Source organism: Equus asinus, chromosome 1 (assembly GCF_041296235.1).
Source record: "Equus asinus isolate D_3611 breed Donkey chromosome 1, EquAss-T2T_v2, whole genome shotgun sequence".
NCBI classification, from domain to species: Eukaryota; Metazoa; Chordata; class Mammalia; order Perissodactyla; family Equidae; genus Equus; species Equus asinus.
Genome location: NC_091790.1, coordinates 97661187 through 97680307, shown reverse-complemented (window position 1 = coordinate 97680307; position 19121 = coordinate 97661187). Strand labels below are relative to the sequence as shown.

General features: G+C 39.7%; 1 protein-coding gene across 1 annotated transcript in view; it reads left to right on the top strand.

The window, feature by feature from the left end:
• The window catches only part of ABCA13 (ATP binding cassette subfamily A member 13), a 416147-nt gene that overhangs the window by 211273 nt on the left and 185753 nt on the right, over window positions 1-19121 (top strand). Inside the window, exon 42 of the mRNA XM_014828402.3 lies at window positions 3949-4054. Coding sequence (XP_014683888.3) covers window positions 3949-4054 — 106 coding nt within the window. The remainder of the gene's footprint in view (window positions 1-3948; window positions 4055-19121) is intronic.

Sequence of the window (19121 nt, the reverse complement as noted above, 5' to 3'; positions counted from 1 at the left end):
CAGGCCTGAGGTGATATCTCCTTGCAGTTTTTATTTGCATTTCCATGATGATTAGTGACTGGAACAGCTTCTTATATACTTGTTGGCCATTTGTATATCTTCTTTGGAATAATGTCTATTCAGTTCCTCTGCCCATGTTTTAATTGGATTGTTTGTTCTTTTGCTATTGAGTTTAACTTCACCATTTCCTATTTCACTTTTATTCATTTCTTGTGATGAATTTACTTAAAAGATAATGAATAGTTTGACCAATCCTCATTTGATTGTCCTTTGCCTTGAGAAGCCTGAGCTAATTCCAGTGAAATTCAAAACAGATAAGATTGCAAGTGACTTTCTAGTTCTTTTATATAAAAGAAGACAGGTGTGGGTCCTATTTGGTCCATATGAATTGGCCCGTGTCCTCTATTCAGTTAGAAGTACAGAGAAGACACAAAGGAGGAGGAAGATAAGTGCACAATGTCATTCTATATCTTCATCCAAAAAATGCACAAAAGTGACATTCTTCTTACACTGTGTGGCTGGTGTGAGATGCTTAGCCTGCACTGAAATAACTTCTCATGCAGCTGCTCATGTTGTGTTTCTCTCTCTTTTGACGAGGCATTTCTGTGTGTTGAGCAGGTCTTTCTTAATCTTGTCTATAATGAGGATTTTTTGCAATACTTTGCATTTCCTCATCAATGCTTTGCATTTCCTCATCATTGTCCGAATGAACGAAGCACATGATTTCCTAATTTGATTATCTAAAAGAATGTGTGAAGATTTGGCCTTCACATACAAATATTGATCTAAAGTTGTGCTAGGGAATATGTATCAGATAATAAAGAATGTGTTAAAACTAATGTGGAACTTCTATTTCCCAAATTCCATGGAGTGTGATGAACCTTCTTATAGATTCCCCTTCGTTAAGGTTACGATAATACTCTATTCTGGATATTATGGTTTCATGAGACACTTGAAGAGGGGAGCTTTAGGGCTGCTGTCTCTTTCCATTTAGCATGGGAATTACAGCCCAGAATAACAAGGGCAATACCTGCCATCAAGAACCCAAACCTTTGAATACAGTAATCACAGTCATATTGCTTTTGAAAAATGTGACCTTGAGCCAGTCCTGACAGCCTAATGGTTAAAGTTCAGCGTGTTCCACTTCAGCAGCCCAGGTTTCTTCCCAGCTGTGGAACCACCCTGCTCATCTGTCAGTAGCCATACTTTGGCAGTAGCTCACAAAGAAGAACTAGAAAGACTTACAACTAGAATATACAACTATGTACTGGGGCTTTGGAGAGGGGGGAAAAAAGAGGAGGATTGGCAACAGATGTTAGCTCAGGGCAAATCTTCCCCGGCAAAAAGAAAGAAAGAAAGAAAGAAAAGACAAACGTAACCTTTATTGGCCCTCACTGTTCCTTGGATCACATTGGCATTTTCTCATATTCTCAGAGCCCCTTGGGGTGGTGTGCCTGCAGTTAAGGTATGTTGACACTAGATGGCGCTCATTACATGCTGATTGTCCTAGCCTTGCCTTTTGCCTTTCACCTGTAAAGTTGGAGAATTCTGACAGTGAACCCTGATACTCAGTGTTGTGCTGTAATTGATGGCATCCTGCAGTGATCTGGGAGATTATGGAAAGCAAAACCTCCTCCAACATACACACACATGCGTGCACACAAATATGCATGCATACAAACGTGTGCACACATATGCACACACACAGACATGTGCACACACGCACATGCACATGCATGCCCACAGGCACTGTCTTGTTATGAAAGGAGGAAGAGAAGGAAAATTTAAAAATAGATGAAGATTATTATCAAGAATGCTTCCTTTGCTATCAAGATATGCTTCATATAATTCATAATCGCATTTGAACATTAAACAAAAATTTCATTTAGGATAAGGTACAGAGGAAAGTCTGGTCAGTGAATGATTCCTAACTCGTACTCTCTCTATCATTTCTGATTTCATTCTTTCTAAGTGCACTGGGTGAATGTGTACTGGGCCAGGCCTCAGTGCCCTCCTCCTAACTGGGAATAGCGGCACTGATCTCATTGGGTTGATTTCGGAACTAACTGGCGTAACATATCCTGAGCATCCCACTGCACTTGCTCCTCCTCCAGCTGCTCTCAGGACCAGATATTGCGAGCTTCCCACATGGCAGGCACTGTTCTCGCAACTTCATGTGTGACTGCATTCACTGTCTCAGGAATTCTGTCATATGTGTCTTATTATTACCATTTATCATACGAGGAAACTAAGAGTGGTAAAATAGTTTTGCCAAGGTGACGCCCTGGCACAATGTTTTATTATTTTATTAGTATTGTTGTTGTTACTGCGACTTGTAGTAGTCATGAGGTTGCAGCTTTTCCTTGGGGACTTGCCGGGAATCAGCAAGGGGTTATCTTACCAATAAAAATAACCACGTCAGGTCTAATTAAGCCTCCTGGCCCTTTGCCAGTGCGGAGGACTCTGATTTCTCTCTACAGGATTCTGTCCCAAGCTAATTAACCACACGCAGAGAGACTCTGTGCCTCCCTGCTCCAGCAGGCCTGCTTGCTGCTCCTCCTTTCTGTGGCCCTCCCCTTGTCTTCCCCTGTAGGCTGGGGGCTCCTCAGGAACACCTGGAGACAGTTAAAACCTTTTTTCTTATTTCCCTACATAAAGAATCAGAGTCAGAGTGATGACGCTTCTTACAGAAGTCGGAAACCCAGGGAGGTTGCTGACTTGGGGTGCTCAGTTTGGACATGTCGAATGTGAGATACAAGTGCGATGGGCAATGAGACCTGCCCAGCAGGGGAAGGCTGGAGTGGGACCTGGGCCAGGCACTGGATCCTTATGGCTGTGAGCAGAGGAGGGAGTGACAGAAGAACGCATGATGATGCTGCCAAACGAGAGAGTGGCAACATGCAGTGCCTAGCTTGATGCCTGGCCCATAGAGGACATTCAGTCGAGCTTGGATAACCGGAGGGATAATCAGAGTTCCTGCGTGCTTCCCAAGTCTGTGCTAAGCGTGTCACAGCCATCACCAACTGCTGTTATCACCCCTGGTCTACAGAAGAGGAAGCCCACGCTCCGGGCAGTGAGTCCTGTGCCGGCGGGCACAGAGCCGGCCCAGGCTGTGCAGAGTGGAGCCTCTGCTCTCAGAGCCCAGCACCCCAGCCTTTCCCACAGTGACGGCTGCTGCAGGGAGCGCTTTTATGTGTGAGCCAAATCACCCCTCCTCTCACACTCTGCCCAGTGTTCATGTTAGGGATGCCCTCTCCACGTCTCCGTAAGGCCCTGCCAAACCTCCAGAGGCCTCAATGTCCCCAGCCCACCCCGTCTCGCGCTGTCTTGGCTCACACGGCTTCTTCACCTCCCTCTCACAGATTTGAGACCTAGTCCTGGAATTTGAACAGATGGAGGTTGGACTTCTGCTCCAGGCGGTAACTAAATAGTGAATTCAAGCCAGTTTCTTAAATGCACAGCTTTAGGTGACGTGGCACACCATAGTCTGTGAAGAAGACACATTCGGGGGGATTGTTACATATGATATCCATCCATGCTATATAAACGCTGAGCGTCACGTGTTTATATTTATCATCTCTGAATTTCTGCATTGCTGGTACGGTGAGTCATAACTCAAGTTGGATTGGATACACTCTATTATCGGCATCGCCTTTGCTCTGCCCTCTCCTGCCTGTGGATTTGGCCAGTCTCTGCCAGAGTGTGAGTGCCCTGAGTGTCATGGTCAGGTTTCACTCATTTTGTATCCCATGAGCAGTCTGACACCCAGCTTGTTGAGAACTAGGCAGCCTTAGAGTTATGGCAATTAAATGAGTGACTAAGTGAAAGATGGTATGTTTGGTGAATATTGTCATAATGACCTAGTTGGGTGATTGAGGTGAAAGAAAAGAAATGCCATGTGGAAAGTAACATAAAATAATATGAAACTCTTTTCTTTTTTCCAAAAAGGTCTTTCTGATGCTTTTGCAAGATTCTAAAAGGCAACCTGACGTTGCCTTGGGGACTGAGTCGGAGCCACAGTTCCACAGGCCTCCGGAGCAGCCTCTGGGCTCCTGTAAGTAAAGAGTATTTCTTTGCATTCCTGCTGGGGGATAATGTCAAAACCCTTGTTTCAAAAGCTGAATAGAAAGAGACTGAAGACAGTGAGGGGATGTAACTGGATAGAAAGGATACAAGTCAGAGGCAAAAAGCTTAGAGTTTTATACTGCATTGAATAACACAACTGTGTCTTTATGGGACAGCTTCATCTTTTCTTTAGAACTTAATTATACAAGCAATTCCTTAGTATATAAAATTAGAATAATGAAGACAATTCATCTTGTTTCATCTGCATCACAAACAAACCAATCCAGCCCACATTCATGGTGTGTCTAACATGTGCAGGCATTTTGCAGGGAATAGGTTTACATGAAGAAAAATCCAGATGTGAGCCTGCCTTCTTAGAGCTTCTGTCCATTCAGCACCAAAACGTGGTCATAGGTTTCGTGTTCACACCGCCGTGCACAGGCATCAACGATCGGGCAGAATCCAGATTTGGTTACTAGATGTGTGACTGCAGTTTCTATCAGTCCAATTGCTACCATATTTATTGGTAACCATTCACCTTGGAGCACTGAGCTGGGCTCTAGAAGTGTGGAGGGTCACAAATCTCAGAGCCTTCCTTCAGAGACTTCAGTCCATCAGGACCATGAATGAATAACTAAAATTTAATGTGCTATGAAGTTTACAATAGATCTTTGCCAAACTGCATTCTCACCAGCAACATGTGAGTGTTCCAATTGTTCATTTCCTCTCCAGCTATTGTTATTGTAAGGTTTAAAAAATACTGACTTTGGGCATTGTAATTGGCGTGTAGTGGTTTCTTATTCTGGTTTAAATTTGCGTTTCCCTCATAAGTAATTTTACGTTGGGAATATCTTATTTTAACAGCTTTATTGAGATATAATTCATACACTTCACAATGTCAACTTTTAAAGTGTACAATTCAATAGCTTTTAGTAAATTCACAGAGTTGTGCATCCATCACATTATCAGTTTTAGAACAATTTTCATTACCCTCCAAATAAACCCTGTATCAACTTAGCTATCACCTCCCATTATCCCCATCTCTTTCAGCCCCAGGAAACCTATAATCTCCTGTCTCTCTCTATAAATTTGCCTATTCTGGGCATTTCATGAAAGTAGAATCATACATTATTTGGTCCTTTGTGACTGACTTCTTTCACTCAGCATAAAGTTTTCAAGGGTCATCCATGTTGTAGTGTGTGTCAGTCATTTCTTCATTTCTTTTTATTGCCAAATAATATTCCACTGGGTGCATAGACCACATTTTGTTTGTCCATTCATCAGTCGATGGTCATTTGAATTGTTTCCAATTTTGAACTATTAGGAATATGCTGCTATGAACATTTGTGTATAAGTTTTTTGTGGACATATATTTTCTCTTGGGTGTATATCTACGAGTGGAATTGTTGGATCATCTGTTTAATCATTTGAAGAACTGTCAGACTTGTCATTTTACATTCCCACCAGCAGTATATGGGCTTCCAATTTCCTACCTGCTTACCAGCATTTGTTATTGTCTTTGGTTTGATTATAGACAACTTTGTGGATGTGGAGTGGTATCTCATTGTAGTTTTGATTTGTATTTCCTTATGGATAATCACGTTGAGCATCTTTTCATGAGCTTAATGGCCATTTATGTATCTTATTTGGTGAGATATCTATTCAGATCCTTTGCCCATTTTTAAAGTTGGGCAAATTTTATTTCTGGAGTTGTTAGAGGTTTTTTTTTAATAGATTTTCAAGACCTGTGATGTTAGCCTTTTTTTTTTTTTTTTTTTTTTGGTAGCTGCCTTTTATGAAATTGAGGAAGTTGCTATAGATTCCCAGTTTGATGAGTGTTTTTATCGTGAAAGGGTGTTGAATTTTGCCAAATGCTTTTTCTGCATTGACTGAAAATATGTTTTCTTTGTCTTTTATTTATTGATGTGATATATTACAGTAATTGATTTTGGGATGTTAAACTGCTTTTATTTACCAACAGGGATAAATTCCACTTGGTCATGGTAGATCATTCTTTTTATATATTGCTGGATTTTATTTGGAATTTTTGAGTCTATATTTGTAACAAGTATTGGTCTCTGGTTTTCCTGTGATGTCTTTGGTATTACTGTTATGATTGGGATGTATTTCCTCTTCTATTTCTGAAAGTGTTTGTGAAGAATTTGTCTTGGTTCTTTAAAGGTTTGGTAGAATTCACCAGTGAAGCCATGTGGACCTGAATTTTCTTTGTGGGTAATTTTTTAAATTAATAATTCAATTTCTTTACTTGTTATAGGTCTATTCAGATTGTCTATTTCTTCTTGAATAAATTTCTGTGTTTTGCCTCTTTCTAGGAATTTGTCCACTTCATGTGAGTTGTTTAATTTAGTAGCATGCGGTTGTTTGTGACATTCATTTATAATCCTTTTTATTTATATGAGGTCAGTAGTAACACCCCCTCTTTTATTTCTGATTCTAACAATTTGCATCTTCTCTCTTTTTCTTGGCTAATCTAGCTAATGTGTTGCCAATTTTATTAATGTTTTCTTGGAACCAGCTTTCAGTTTTGTTGATTTTCTCTATCTTTTCTCTTTTCCATTTCATTAATTTTAGCTCTTGTTTTTATTATTTCACTCCTTCTGCTTGCTTTAGATTTGGTTTCCTGTTTTTCCTGGTGTCTTAAGTTGGAAGTTTACATGATTGATTTGAGATTTCTTCTTTTGTAATATGAGTGTTTAGAGCTATAAATTTTCCTCTAAACACTGCTTTAATGTGTCCCAAGTTTTGGTTTGTTGTATTTTCACTTTTATTTATCTCAAAGTATTTGCTAACTTTCCTTTGAATTTCTTCTATGGTCCATTGGTTATTTAAGATTTTGTTTTAAAATTTCCATATATTTGTGAGTTTCCCAATTTCTTTTCTGTTATAAAGGTCCAATATCATTCTATTGTGATCATAGAAAAAACTTTGTATGACTTGCTTGTCAATTTATTAAGGCCTGTGTTATGGCCTATAATGTGGTCTATCTTGGAGGAACCTCCTTGGACCCTTGAAAGAATGTCCATCTGTTGTGATGGGTGGTTTTTCTATAGAAGTTTGATATGTCTAGTTTGTCTATACTGTTGTTCAAGTCTCCTGTTTCCTTGTTGATATTCTGGTAAATTATTTTATCCATTAATGATATTTGAGAATTGATTCTAACTATTATTGTTAAATTGTCTATTTCTCCCTTTAGTTCTGTCAGGTTTTGTTTTATGTATTTTGGGGCTCTCTTACATCATAAATCATAAATCTTACATGCATAAATCATCATAATTTTTGTATCCTCCTGATGGAAGGCTTGTTTCATATCTTTTATGGGCTTCTTTTCTTTTTGTGTTCTTTCCAACCCTTTTAGTCCGTGCTGACATTGTGTCTGATGAAACGATTTTCTCAAGAACTTTGTGGGTCTTCCTTGGATTTCAGTAGTATTCTTCCAAGACAAAAGCCAGATCTTTTTGAGATAATCCCTTCTCTAGTTTCAGCTTCTACAGAGATGGTGAAGGGAACCACAGCACGAAGCTTCCTAGAAATCCTCTGGTTTGGTTGAGTAGATCTCTGAGACACATCCTTAAAATATATATATATTTATATATATATAATCTAGGTAGTTTAATAGTGGAAGAGAATACCAAAGGGGAAATTAATTAATTATAGAATCTGTTTATACATATGCATGTGTGTTTTTATGTATATACATTTATTGTGGTAAATATACATCATATAAATTTTACCATATTTAAGGGTGTACTTCTATGGCATTAAGTACATTCATATTGTTTGCAACCATCAACACCATCCACCTGTAGAACTTTCTCATCTTTCTCAACTGAAACTCTGTATACAAACACTAATTCCCCACTCTCTTCCTGCCAACCCCTGGCAACCACCATTCTACTTTATGTCTCTGTGAATTTGACTATTCTAGGTACCTTATATAAGAGAAATCATACAATATTTGTCTTTTCTGACTAGCTTGTTTCAATTAACATAATGACTTCAAGTTTCAACCATGTTGTAGCAAGCATCAGAATTCCATTCTTGTTTTAAGAGTAAATAATATTCTTTTATATGTATACACTGCATTTTGTTTATCCATTCAGTTGTGGATGGATGCTTGGGTTTCTTCCATCTTTTGACTATTGTGATTGATGCTGATGTGAACATGAGTGTACAAATATCTATCTGAGTTCCTGCTTTCATTTCTTTTGTGTACATATTTAAAAAATGGAATTGCTGGATCATATGGTATGTTTAATTTTTTGAGTCATCACTATACCATTTTTTAAAGTGACTGCAGTATTTTATATTCCCACTAGCAATGCACAAGGGTTCCAATTTCTCCATATCCTTTCCAACACTTACTGTTTTTGTTTCTATTATAGTAGCCATTTTAATGTATGTTAAGCGGTATCTCATTGTGGTTTTGGTTTGCATTTCCCTGATAATTGGTGATGTTGAGCATCTTTTTATGGGTTTAATGTCCATTTGTACATTTTTTATACCTTTTTTGGAGACATGACTTTTCAAGTCTTTTTCTCAGTTTTAAAATAGACTAATTTTTTTAGAGCATTTTTACGTTCACAGCAAAACTTAGAAAATACAAACTTCCGATATGCTCACTGTCTCCCCACGTGCACAGCCTTTCCCACTATCAACATGTCATAATTGACGAACCTATATACTGACACATCATTATCACCCAGAGTCCATAATTTACATTAGGGTTCACTCTTAGTGTTGTATATTCTATGGGTTTGGATAAATGTATAATGGCATGTATCCATCATTATCGTATCAAACAGAGTAATTTCATTGCTCTAAAAAGCCTCTGACCTCTGCCTATTTATCCTTCCTTTCCCCCAACCCCTACCAACCGCCTTTGCCCATTTGTTTTTTTGTTGTTGAATTGTAAGAGTTCTTCTGGATATCAATCTCTTATCAGATGTATGATATGGAAATATTGTCTCCCATTCCTTGGTTTATCTTTTTTTCCTGTTGGTGACGTTTTTAGATGCACAGATCTTTTTTTTTTTTTTTTGATGAACTTCAACTTACCTATTTTGTTCTTTTTTTGCCTGTGCTCTTGGTGTCATATTCAAGAAATGAAGTTCATTGAGCTTCTTGTAATTGTATATCCATTCCTTTCTTCAAATTTGGAGTTTGCTGTCATATTTCTTCAAATAATCTGTCCCTCATCTTTTCTGTCTCTCTTCTCCTTCTGAGACTCTCATAACATGGATATTAGTTCTTTTGATGGTGTCTCATAAGCCCCTTAGGGGCTCTGCTCACTTTTCTTCATTCTTTTTTCATTTTGTTCCCCAAAACTTCAAGTGACTGTCTTTAAGGAGATTGATTCTTCTGCCTGTTCAAGTGTGCTAGTGAACTTCTCTACTGATTTTCAATTCAATGATTGTATTTTTCAGGTCCAGAATTTCAGTTTGGTTCTTTTTAACAAATATAATTTCCATCTCTTTGTTGCTGTTCTTATTTAGTTCCTATATTGTTTTCTGATTTACTTTAATTTTTTATGTTTTCCTTTAGCTCTTTGAGCATGTTTAAAATATTTGTGTTAAAATTTTTATTTAGTAAGTCCAATGTGTGTTTCTTCACAGACTGTTTCTGGAGATTATTTTGATTTTTTTGTTCTTTGAGGAAGATTAGCTCTGAACTAACTGCTGCCAATACTTCTCTTTTTGCTGAGGAAGATTGGCCCTGAGCTAACACCTGTGCCCATCTTCCTCTACTTTTATAAGTGGGACGCCTGCCACAGCATGGCTTGCCAAGTCTTGCCATGTCTGCACCCGGGATCTGAACCGGCGAACCCCGGGCCACTGAAGTGGAATGTGCGAACTTAACCGCTGCACCACCAGGCTGGCCCCTATTGTGATCTTTTGAATGGGCCATGTTTTCCTCGTTTTTCTTGTTGGGATTATTTGTTGAAACTTGGGCTTTTGTAAAATAGCCTCTTTTCCCTGTCTTTGCAGCCTAATATGTGGAAGACTTTTGCTAATTAGTGGCCCCCTGAGCCTTGAGATCCGCCCAGAGTAAAGGCTAAAGACCTGCTCAATTTTTTTCCGGGGATATCATGTCCTGTCTGGGCCTGTGTGTGTGTGTTTTCTTTTTAGTTCTCCTAGCTTCTTTTAAATGCCTTAATTTCCCAAAGAGTCTCACCCTGCTTCTTCTTGGGATCTTAGTTGTTCTAATGTCGTCCCCTACCCATAGCCTCTTGCCTCCAGGCACCCTAAGGTCCTGCTGCAGTGTTCTGTGGCATCCATCACTGCCTTCCAGCCTGAGATCCAGACTATACCACTGGTCCCATTTGAGTTCCAAGTCAGGTGAAACAGATACCAGTCCTCAGGCAACCCACAGCCTAGCCAGGATTTTGCAAAAATTTCCACCCTGCTCTTTCCTCCTCAAAGAAGAGGTCTAGGAATTGGGTCATTTCTTCATGACTGTACTGCTGTGGGGAAGGAGTGGGGCAAGGGTGACTAAAAATGCCATGGAATGTCCTACCCTTTTGAGTGTGGGTTTTTTTAAAACTAGGAGTTTCTTTGGTTGCTGCAGATCTTTGACTGGCTTCCAGGCTCCTGTAGCCTGGAAGTAGCCCATAGTCAGTCTGTAGTTTATTTGTTTTTCTGTAGGGGAACCAGGGCCTGGAGCTTCCTAATCTGCCACTCGCTGATGTCATACTGTCCCCTTAATATTTGTAAAGGGCTATTTTTGAGACTGAATACTCTGACCTTTTGATCTTTTGAGGTTTTGAAAAAAGGTTTACAGTGACATACTCAGGCTTTTCTCTCTGTTCTATTATCAATAGCTTTTTCTGACGTCTAGCACCTTCTTAAAAAACCTGGAAACACTGAGAATTTTCAGAATGACCCATTCCTGTTGTTTATTTAACATTTCGTCCCTCAATTTATCTTCCTCTTTTCTCATTTGACTATAAGCATCACGAAGAAACAAGGCAGCACCTTTAATTCTTTGTTTGGAAATCTTCTTAGCTAAATATCCAACTTTATTTACTTACAAAATCTTTCCACATAACTGGAGGAGATAATTTTGCTAAATTTTCCACCACTACAACAAGGATATCCTTTCTCCAGTTTCCACTCGCATGTTCCTCACTTCCTTCTGAGCTCTCATGGGCGGCCTCTTTAAATTGCAGATTTCTAACAGTGTGTCCAAGGAAATTTAGGCTTTCTCTACTGTGCTTCTCAAAATTCTTCCATCTTTTGTCCACTCCCTGATTTCAAACCATTCCTACATTTTTAAGTATTTGTTACAGCGTCTCTCCATTTCCAGTTACAAACATTTATATTAGTTTTCCATTGCTGTTAACAGACTACTATCAATTTAGCGGATTAAAATGATGCCATTTATTATCTCAGAGTTTCTGTAGGTCAGAAGTCTGGGCACAGCATAACCAGGTTCTCTGCTCAGGATCTCACAAGGCTGAAATAATGGTGGCATCTGTACTGCATTCTTAACTAGAACCCTTATCAGGGCTCTCTTCCATGCTCCTTCAGCTTACTGTCAGAATTCAGTTCCTCATGGTGATAGGACTGAGGTCCACATTTTTTGGCTGGATATCAGGTGGATGTGCTACAAGTCACCCTCAAGTCTTTGTCTTGTGCCTATCTCACAACACGGCATGTGTCTTCTTCAAAGGGAGCAGGAGAATCTCTATTTTGATTAATTTAAAGGCAACCAATTAGAGACCTTAATTAGATCTGTAAAATCTCTTTACCTCTGCCATATGATGTAAGAGTGACAGCCATCATGACCAAGGTCTCACTCATACTCAAGCAGAGGAGATTGTAAAAGAGCGTGAGTCATTGGGGGGCGTTTTAGACTTCTACCTACCCAAGACAGTATTATAACACGCTAAATTGGATGTCCATGTCACTAATGAGTTGGAGCCCCTCTTCATGTTTATTAGCCATTTGAATTTCCTGTTTTGTAACACAGTTGTTGCTCACCGTTGCCTATGAATTATACATGTTTTTAAGAATAGTGTCGTGAATTTACTTTTATTAACGTAACTGCCCACATTTTATTACAAATGGCATATTTCTTAATTGTACAAAGATGAATTTTTACGTGGCACACACCTGTGTAACCACCACCCAGATAGAGAAAAAAACATTTCTAGCACCTCAGCAGACCCCCTTATATCCTATCCAAGTCAGACCCTCTCCCTGAAAGGTAATATCACTTTAGAATAATTTTGCCTGTTGTTAAACTTGATATAAATGGAGTCATGCAGTAGTACAAGAGGCTGTTTTTTCTCTCTATATATTTTGTCTCTGAGATCCATCTATATTATTGCTGGTATAATTTCCATGTAGTCATTTTCCACTGTATATGTCATAATTTCTCTCTATGTTTTACTGTTTATATAAAAGTTTTATTTTAACCGGACATATGCATTATAGTCTCTTCTCATTATTAGCATTTGCCTAAAGTTTTATTTCTGAGCATTCATTTCTTTTAAGATACATTAGTTAATGACTTTCTTAAATAAGAGCAAATTTAAAGAAAATATAATTGTTTTGTTCTCATAAACATTTTGTCATCATTGAGAATTTAGGATAATTTACCTTGAAAATGTATTGCCTAGATATATCCTCTTCATTATGGTTATACATCTGTTTTGAAAAATGGTAATTTCATGTTCCAAATTTGGGAACCATTATAAAAACTCATGTAAATATATTAGGAATAAAGCATGTGCAAAAAAAGCTAATGTTATGTGCAGAAGAGTGGTATTTTAAGTTTAAGATAGAACCCCGAGGAAAGAAAAATTATAGTGTTTTCCATTACCATTGTAAAATATGATGTAAAAATGTAGTTTTATTTATCATCGAAATTAAAAATTATGGAAATGGAAAATACATCATTTAAAAATCTATTTAAGCATTTCATTACTAAAACAGAAGTGATTCCAGGATGCATTAAAACAAATTTGGTATGAGATTGCCTACATTTACCAATTTTGTTATATTCTGCAAAATCCTCCCATAAAGCTCACCATGAGGCCTCAACCTAAGTGAAATTTATAGTACTTAGTAGATATAACTCTATCAAAGTGCTGGATCAGGACTTTGGAGAGAGCGTGTATTAATGTTTTCCAGGTAAAGTGCTTTAGTCACTTTTTGTGTGTGTGTGTGATCCACACTAAGGAAATGTAATTTATAAAATAACCATTTACAAAAACCTTTCTTCTCCTATCGATGCCCTCAAAAATTACTTTTTTGTTATTGATTCCTGCTCCCAGGCTGCACGTGCCTGTGGGCAGCCCTGCTCTCTGTGCGGGCCATATGTCTTCAGAAAAAGTCTTCCAAGAGAGCAGCTCTCAAATAACTTACTTCTTGCCTCTCTGAGAGATTGATGAAGGAAAAATAAAATATATATTTTTTAATCATGAGAGCCTTAGTAGCTCCATAGAAGTGAGTTATGAAGACTAATGCCTGGAATGGCACATTCATCCTGCACCTGTGATGCAAGGTGTGGAAGTCACTTCTTCATGGAGCAGGAAACTATTTATTAGCTGCCTGGAGTGTATTGGATACTATAATAGGCACTGTCTGTGCATTCTCTCACTCAATCCTCATGGCCAGTTTGGAAACAGTCTTTTCTATCTCTGTTATTTGGATGGAGAAACTGAGGTTTAGAGAAGTTATCTGATTTGCTCAAACCTTCAGTAGGTCCAATATGAGACTCCTATCCAGGCACAGTGCCTGCCATTGCAGTCTGTTTGGATCCTTTCTTTCCCTGCAAAGGCTTTTCCAAGGCCCAATAAAGCAGTGTTTATTATAATATTTGAAATCTACACAGATAACTGGATTAATTAGTTGACTTTCTGAAAAATTTAGTGATCTTACATTAGAATAATCACCCGGAGAATCTGTTAAGACACAGATTACTGAGCTCCAGCCCCAAATGTTCTGATCCAGTAGTTCCAGGATGGAGCCCAAGAACTTCCTTTTCTAACAAGCTCCCAGTTGATGCTGCTGGTCTAAGCACCGCACCTTGAAATCCACTACTTTGGTGTAATAGTAGAAGGACAATTCTACTTAGAATCACAAATTTTATTTCGGTTCTCTCTTCCTACTGCTTTCTAGCAGTGCATTAGTGTTATGGACTGAATTGTGTCCCCCCCCCCCAAATTTGTATCTTGAAGTTGTAACCCCCAGTACCTCAGCATGTGACTGTATTTGGAGAGAGGGTCTTTAAAAAGATGATTAGGGTTAAATGAGGTCATATGAGTGGGCCCTAACCCAATCTGACTGGTGTCCTTATAAGAAGAGGAGATTTGGATATAAAAAGCAACACCAGGGATGTATGCCCACAGAGAGAAGACCACGTGAGGACATAGGGAGAAGGTGGATATCTGCAAGTCAAGGAGAGAGGCCTCGGAGGAAACCACCTCTGCTGGCCCCTTAGTCTTGGACTTCTAGCCTTCAAACCTGTGAGATAATAAGTTTCTATTGTTTAATCTGCCTGGTCTGTGGTACTTTGTAATGGCATGCCTAGCAGACTGATTAACACAACTGAGCAAGTCATTTCCTTGCTGTGCTCACACACACAACGTGAGAGGTTTGGCTAGTAGATTCCTGAGCCCCTAGCAGCTTAGCTGTGGCACTCTGTACTTATACCCTGCTACTCGGACTAGCATAAACGCTGGCCCCACATGGGCACTGGCCCACTGCACAGCACCCTTCCAGTGTCAGGCAACCATTGCCTCTGCTGGAAACCTCTCTCAGCTCTCCTGAGCAGTAATTCATCCTCTCCTCCGTATTCCTGCAACACTTAATACCTGCCTCTTTCGTAGGTTTGACTAGGCTGATTTCTTGTCATTTATTTGCATGCTTTTCATTTCTTCCAGTGGATTCAGCATTTGAATCATCTAATGTTCACAGGCTGTGTAGTAGATTCTCAGTAACAAGCTCTGCACACCGCCCAGAAGTCTCACCCTGTCTCCTGAGCTAACACTCTCCTAGTCACTATCAAGTCAGTTTCAAATGTGCGCCCCTCCTCAGAGCCCTGGCCCCTCCTTCTCTTACTCTCATCAGAGGAGCCCCCTTCCTGCATCATGGAGAAAGCCAACATCTACCTCCCACCCCAAACCTACCCCACCCTCCCATCTGCACCCCCCTTTCCTTCTTTCTGTTACCCGAGAGAACAGCCCCTCTTCTCAGGTGAGACCAGTTCCTCTGCCCATGATGAATCCCTTCCCAGCTTCTAAGCAAGAATTCTTTTCTCTGTATTTTCAGTTTCTCCCTATCGCATAGATTATTCCCACTGTCTTTCTGTTTTTCTCAGCCTCTTACCAGTTTACTTTCTATAGCCTAACCTTTAAATGGTAGAGTTCCACTGATCTCAGCCAGCCTCAGGCCCTCTTCTCTCCTTACTGTGTGCTCCTCTCATAGGCTGTTTGGTCCCTGACAGAGGCTTCTTCATCTCTGGGCTGCTTAATGCCCACGTGTCTTGAGTCAGCGCAGATCGCTTCTCTTGGTTGTGACTGCCTACTTAACAACTCCATTCTAATACCTCCCAAGTGCCTTAACTTCAACATGTTCAAGTCCAGCTCATGATTTTCACCCATAAACTCATCTCTCTTTCATTGTTCCTGGTCTCAAAGGTCGTCACTCTGTACCTAGCTTACAAGCAAGAATGTCAGAGTTCTTCGTGACACCTTCTCCCCTCACCCTCCATATACGGTCATCCCTAAGTTCTATCAATTTATTCTCCACACTGTAGCCAGAGTCTTCTTTTAAACAATAAGTCTTTGATCACCATCCTCTCTTAAAATCCTTTACTGGATTTTTACAGAAAAGTACCCAAATTCTGCCTGTGGACCCCTGAGTACCTGATCTGGCCCTGCCCCCCAGCTCTATGTGCTGCAGCCCAGCTGCGTTCCTTTCAGTTTCTTGAACAGATCAGGCTCCATCTTGCCCCCAGAACCTCCACAACAGCCCTTCTCCCTGCCCCACGGACCTCTCCCACTTCTTGCTTCTCTGAGCTAATTCCTATTCATTCTTCAGTGCGTGGTTTAATTGTCCCTTTTTCAAGGAAGTCTTCCCCAACTGCCCAGGCCAGGGGAGCTCCCTCCTTATGAGTGCTCTTTGTGTCCTCTTAGCCTTCACAGCACCTGGTCAGGTTGTATTTAATAGTTAATTGTACTTGCTTAACACCTGTGCTCACTAAAAGAGTGAAGCCCCAGAAGGCAAGACCTGGAGATGTTTCATTCGTTGCTGTATTCCTAGCACTTAATGTAACACTATTTCATAGGAGACATTGAACACATGTTTCTTGCTTGACTAATTGACCAGATGAATGAGAACATGGACCTGAAGGCCTGCATGTGAAGGCAGGTGGTGATGGTTTGGCCTCTCCTGGCTTCACTCCCAGGGCTTCTGGTTTCTGTATGTCATTGTGCACACCTGGTCTTTGGAGGAGCAGGTCACATGCCCTGTCCCACCTATCAAATGAACAGCCTCAGAATGCCATCAGTCTGATGTACCATGACCCCCGCTGCTATGCTCATGGTGTAGTTTTAAGAGAAGAGACCTTTTAAAAGAAAGTTTAAACATCACCTGAGTGCTTTTTTAAAACAGCTTTATTGAGGTTTAACAATATTAAAAAAACTGCATATATTTAACGTATACAAAAAACTGCGTATATATATAACATATATTTGACGAGTTTGGACCTTGGCACACACCTGCGAAAGCATCACTACAAACTAGGCAATTAGCATATTTATTAAACCCAGAAATTTCCTCGTGCCCTCTCCTTTTTTCCTGTGGTAAGAAAACATGAGCTCTACCCTCTTCACAAATTTTTTAAGTGCCTAGTACAGTACTTTTGACTATAAGCACAATGTTATACAGCAGATCTCAGAATTTAATCATCTTGCTTAACTGAAACATTATACCCATTGAACATCTCCTCTATCCTCCTCCCCCAGCCCCTGCCAACCACCATTCCACCGTCTGCTCCTATGAGTTTGACTATTTTAGATTCTTCATATACATAGACTCAAGTAGTATTTGTCCTTATGTGACTGGCTTATTTCACTTTGTGTAATGTGCTCCAGCTTCATCCATGTTGTTACAAATGGCAAGATTGCCTTCTTTTTAATCACTGAATAATATTCCATGGTGCATATATACCGCATTTTCTTTATCCATTCATCAATCAATGGAAATTTAGGTTGTTTCCACATCTTGGTTATTGTGAATAATGCTGCAATGAACATGGGAGTTCAGATATCTTTTCAAGATCCTGATTTTACTTCTTTTGGATATTTAGCCAGAAATGGGACTGATAGATCATATGGTAGTTCTATTTTTAATTTTTGAGGAAATATCATACTGTTTTCCACAGGGGCTGTACCAGTTTATATTCCCACCAACACTGTACAAGGTTTCCAGTTTCTCCACATCCTTGCAAAAACCTTCTGCACAGCAAAGGAAACAATAGAATGAAAAGGCAATCTATGGAATGGGAGAAAATATTTACAAAGCATGTATCTGATAAGAGGTTAATATCCAAAATATATAAGGAACCCTATAAATCAATAGCAAAAAAAAAAAAAAAAACCCAACAAACCTGATTAAAAAATGGTCAGAGGAACTGGATAGACATTTTTCCAAAGAAGACATGTAAATAGCTGACAGATGTATGAAAAGATGCTCAATATCACTAATCATCAGGAAAATGCAAATTAAAACCACAGTGGGATATTACCTTATACTTCTTAGAATGGCTATTATAAAAAAAAAAAAAGATCACCTGAGTGTTTATTAAAATGGCAGATTCTTAGGCCCACCTTCCACAAATTTTGATTCCAAAGACTTAGATATTTACATTTTTTAAATAAGCACACCAGTTTCCTTTGGTTTGGGTGGTCTGTGGTTACTATTTATGAAAAACACTGTATTCTGGTCACTTCAAGCTCAAAGCTCATGTGAAAGGTCACGAATTCGTTTAATGTGGAATGAATCTGGGGAATATAGCTGTTTTCTCTTTATAAAGTTTTGCTATCCCCCTTTTTTTTTAAGATGCCTTAACTCCCCCCATCCCCCATGAGATCTGAGATTGCATTGGAATTCTCAACTCCATGGTTTGACAGTACCACATTACTGAAAATTCTTTTTTCTCCCACAATTTAATACTCTGTATTTCATTCCTAATTGCTGCTTCTTGTGATGATGGAAAGCAATTTCAGCAGTGATTAATCTGAAGGGTCTGCAGCCTCTTGTTTGCTTTCGAAGGCACTCCTGTTTGTACAGCCCATCCTACGTGGGGAGGCCATAATACTCTGCCTCTTCAAAGAGCTGTTCCAGATTCGGTGTGTGTCTCCTGGGATTAACCACGGTGTTAAACCCAGAGGGCTATCTTTTCTTCTTTGTCCACATTTCCTTGAGCCTCAAAAACTGCCTTCCCTGAGAGCAAGGTAGGGAGGAGACGTGACTGCTGCCAATTATACATGCCAAAAAAGGTTTGCTTTCCACGTTAGCTAAAATCAGCAGAGAGCTAACGGCAGGGTGCTTTGCAGAAAACAGTCTGCCAAAATAAAAATGAAGTTTAAATAGACTTGGGCAGGATAAATGCTTGTGGCAGGTGCCAGAAAGCAACAGCTTCCGTTAGGGGCTGTTGGAGGTCGGGGAAGTGTGTGAAGCCGTGATTCTTGCAGCCATGCCGGTCAGAGCTGCCAAAGAAAGCTCCTAAGGGGGGTGATGAATAGTTCTCATCCTCATTTCCTGAATTGGAATCTCATCTTCACGTGAAATATTTGACAAAGAATGTGCTTCATCCATCTTAAGTGTCATCATTGCCTCGAAGGTAATGGTGGAACAACTTGGATAATTCAGACAGGAGTAGCTCTGGGAAAACTTTATTAACATATCTATCTTCAGGAAGCTACAGACAAATGTGCCTTCGAGAGCTTCTTCCATCAGTCCTACACACTCACTTCCTTGCCAGACCTAAGGAGAGGAGAGTAGGGCATTCTGAACTGGCTATCT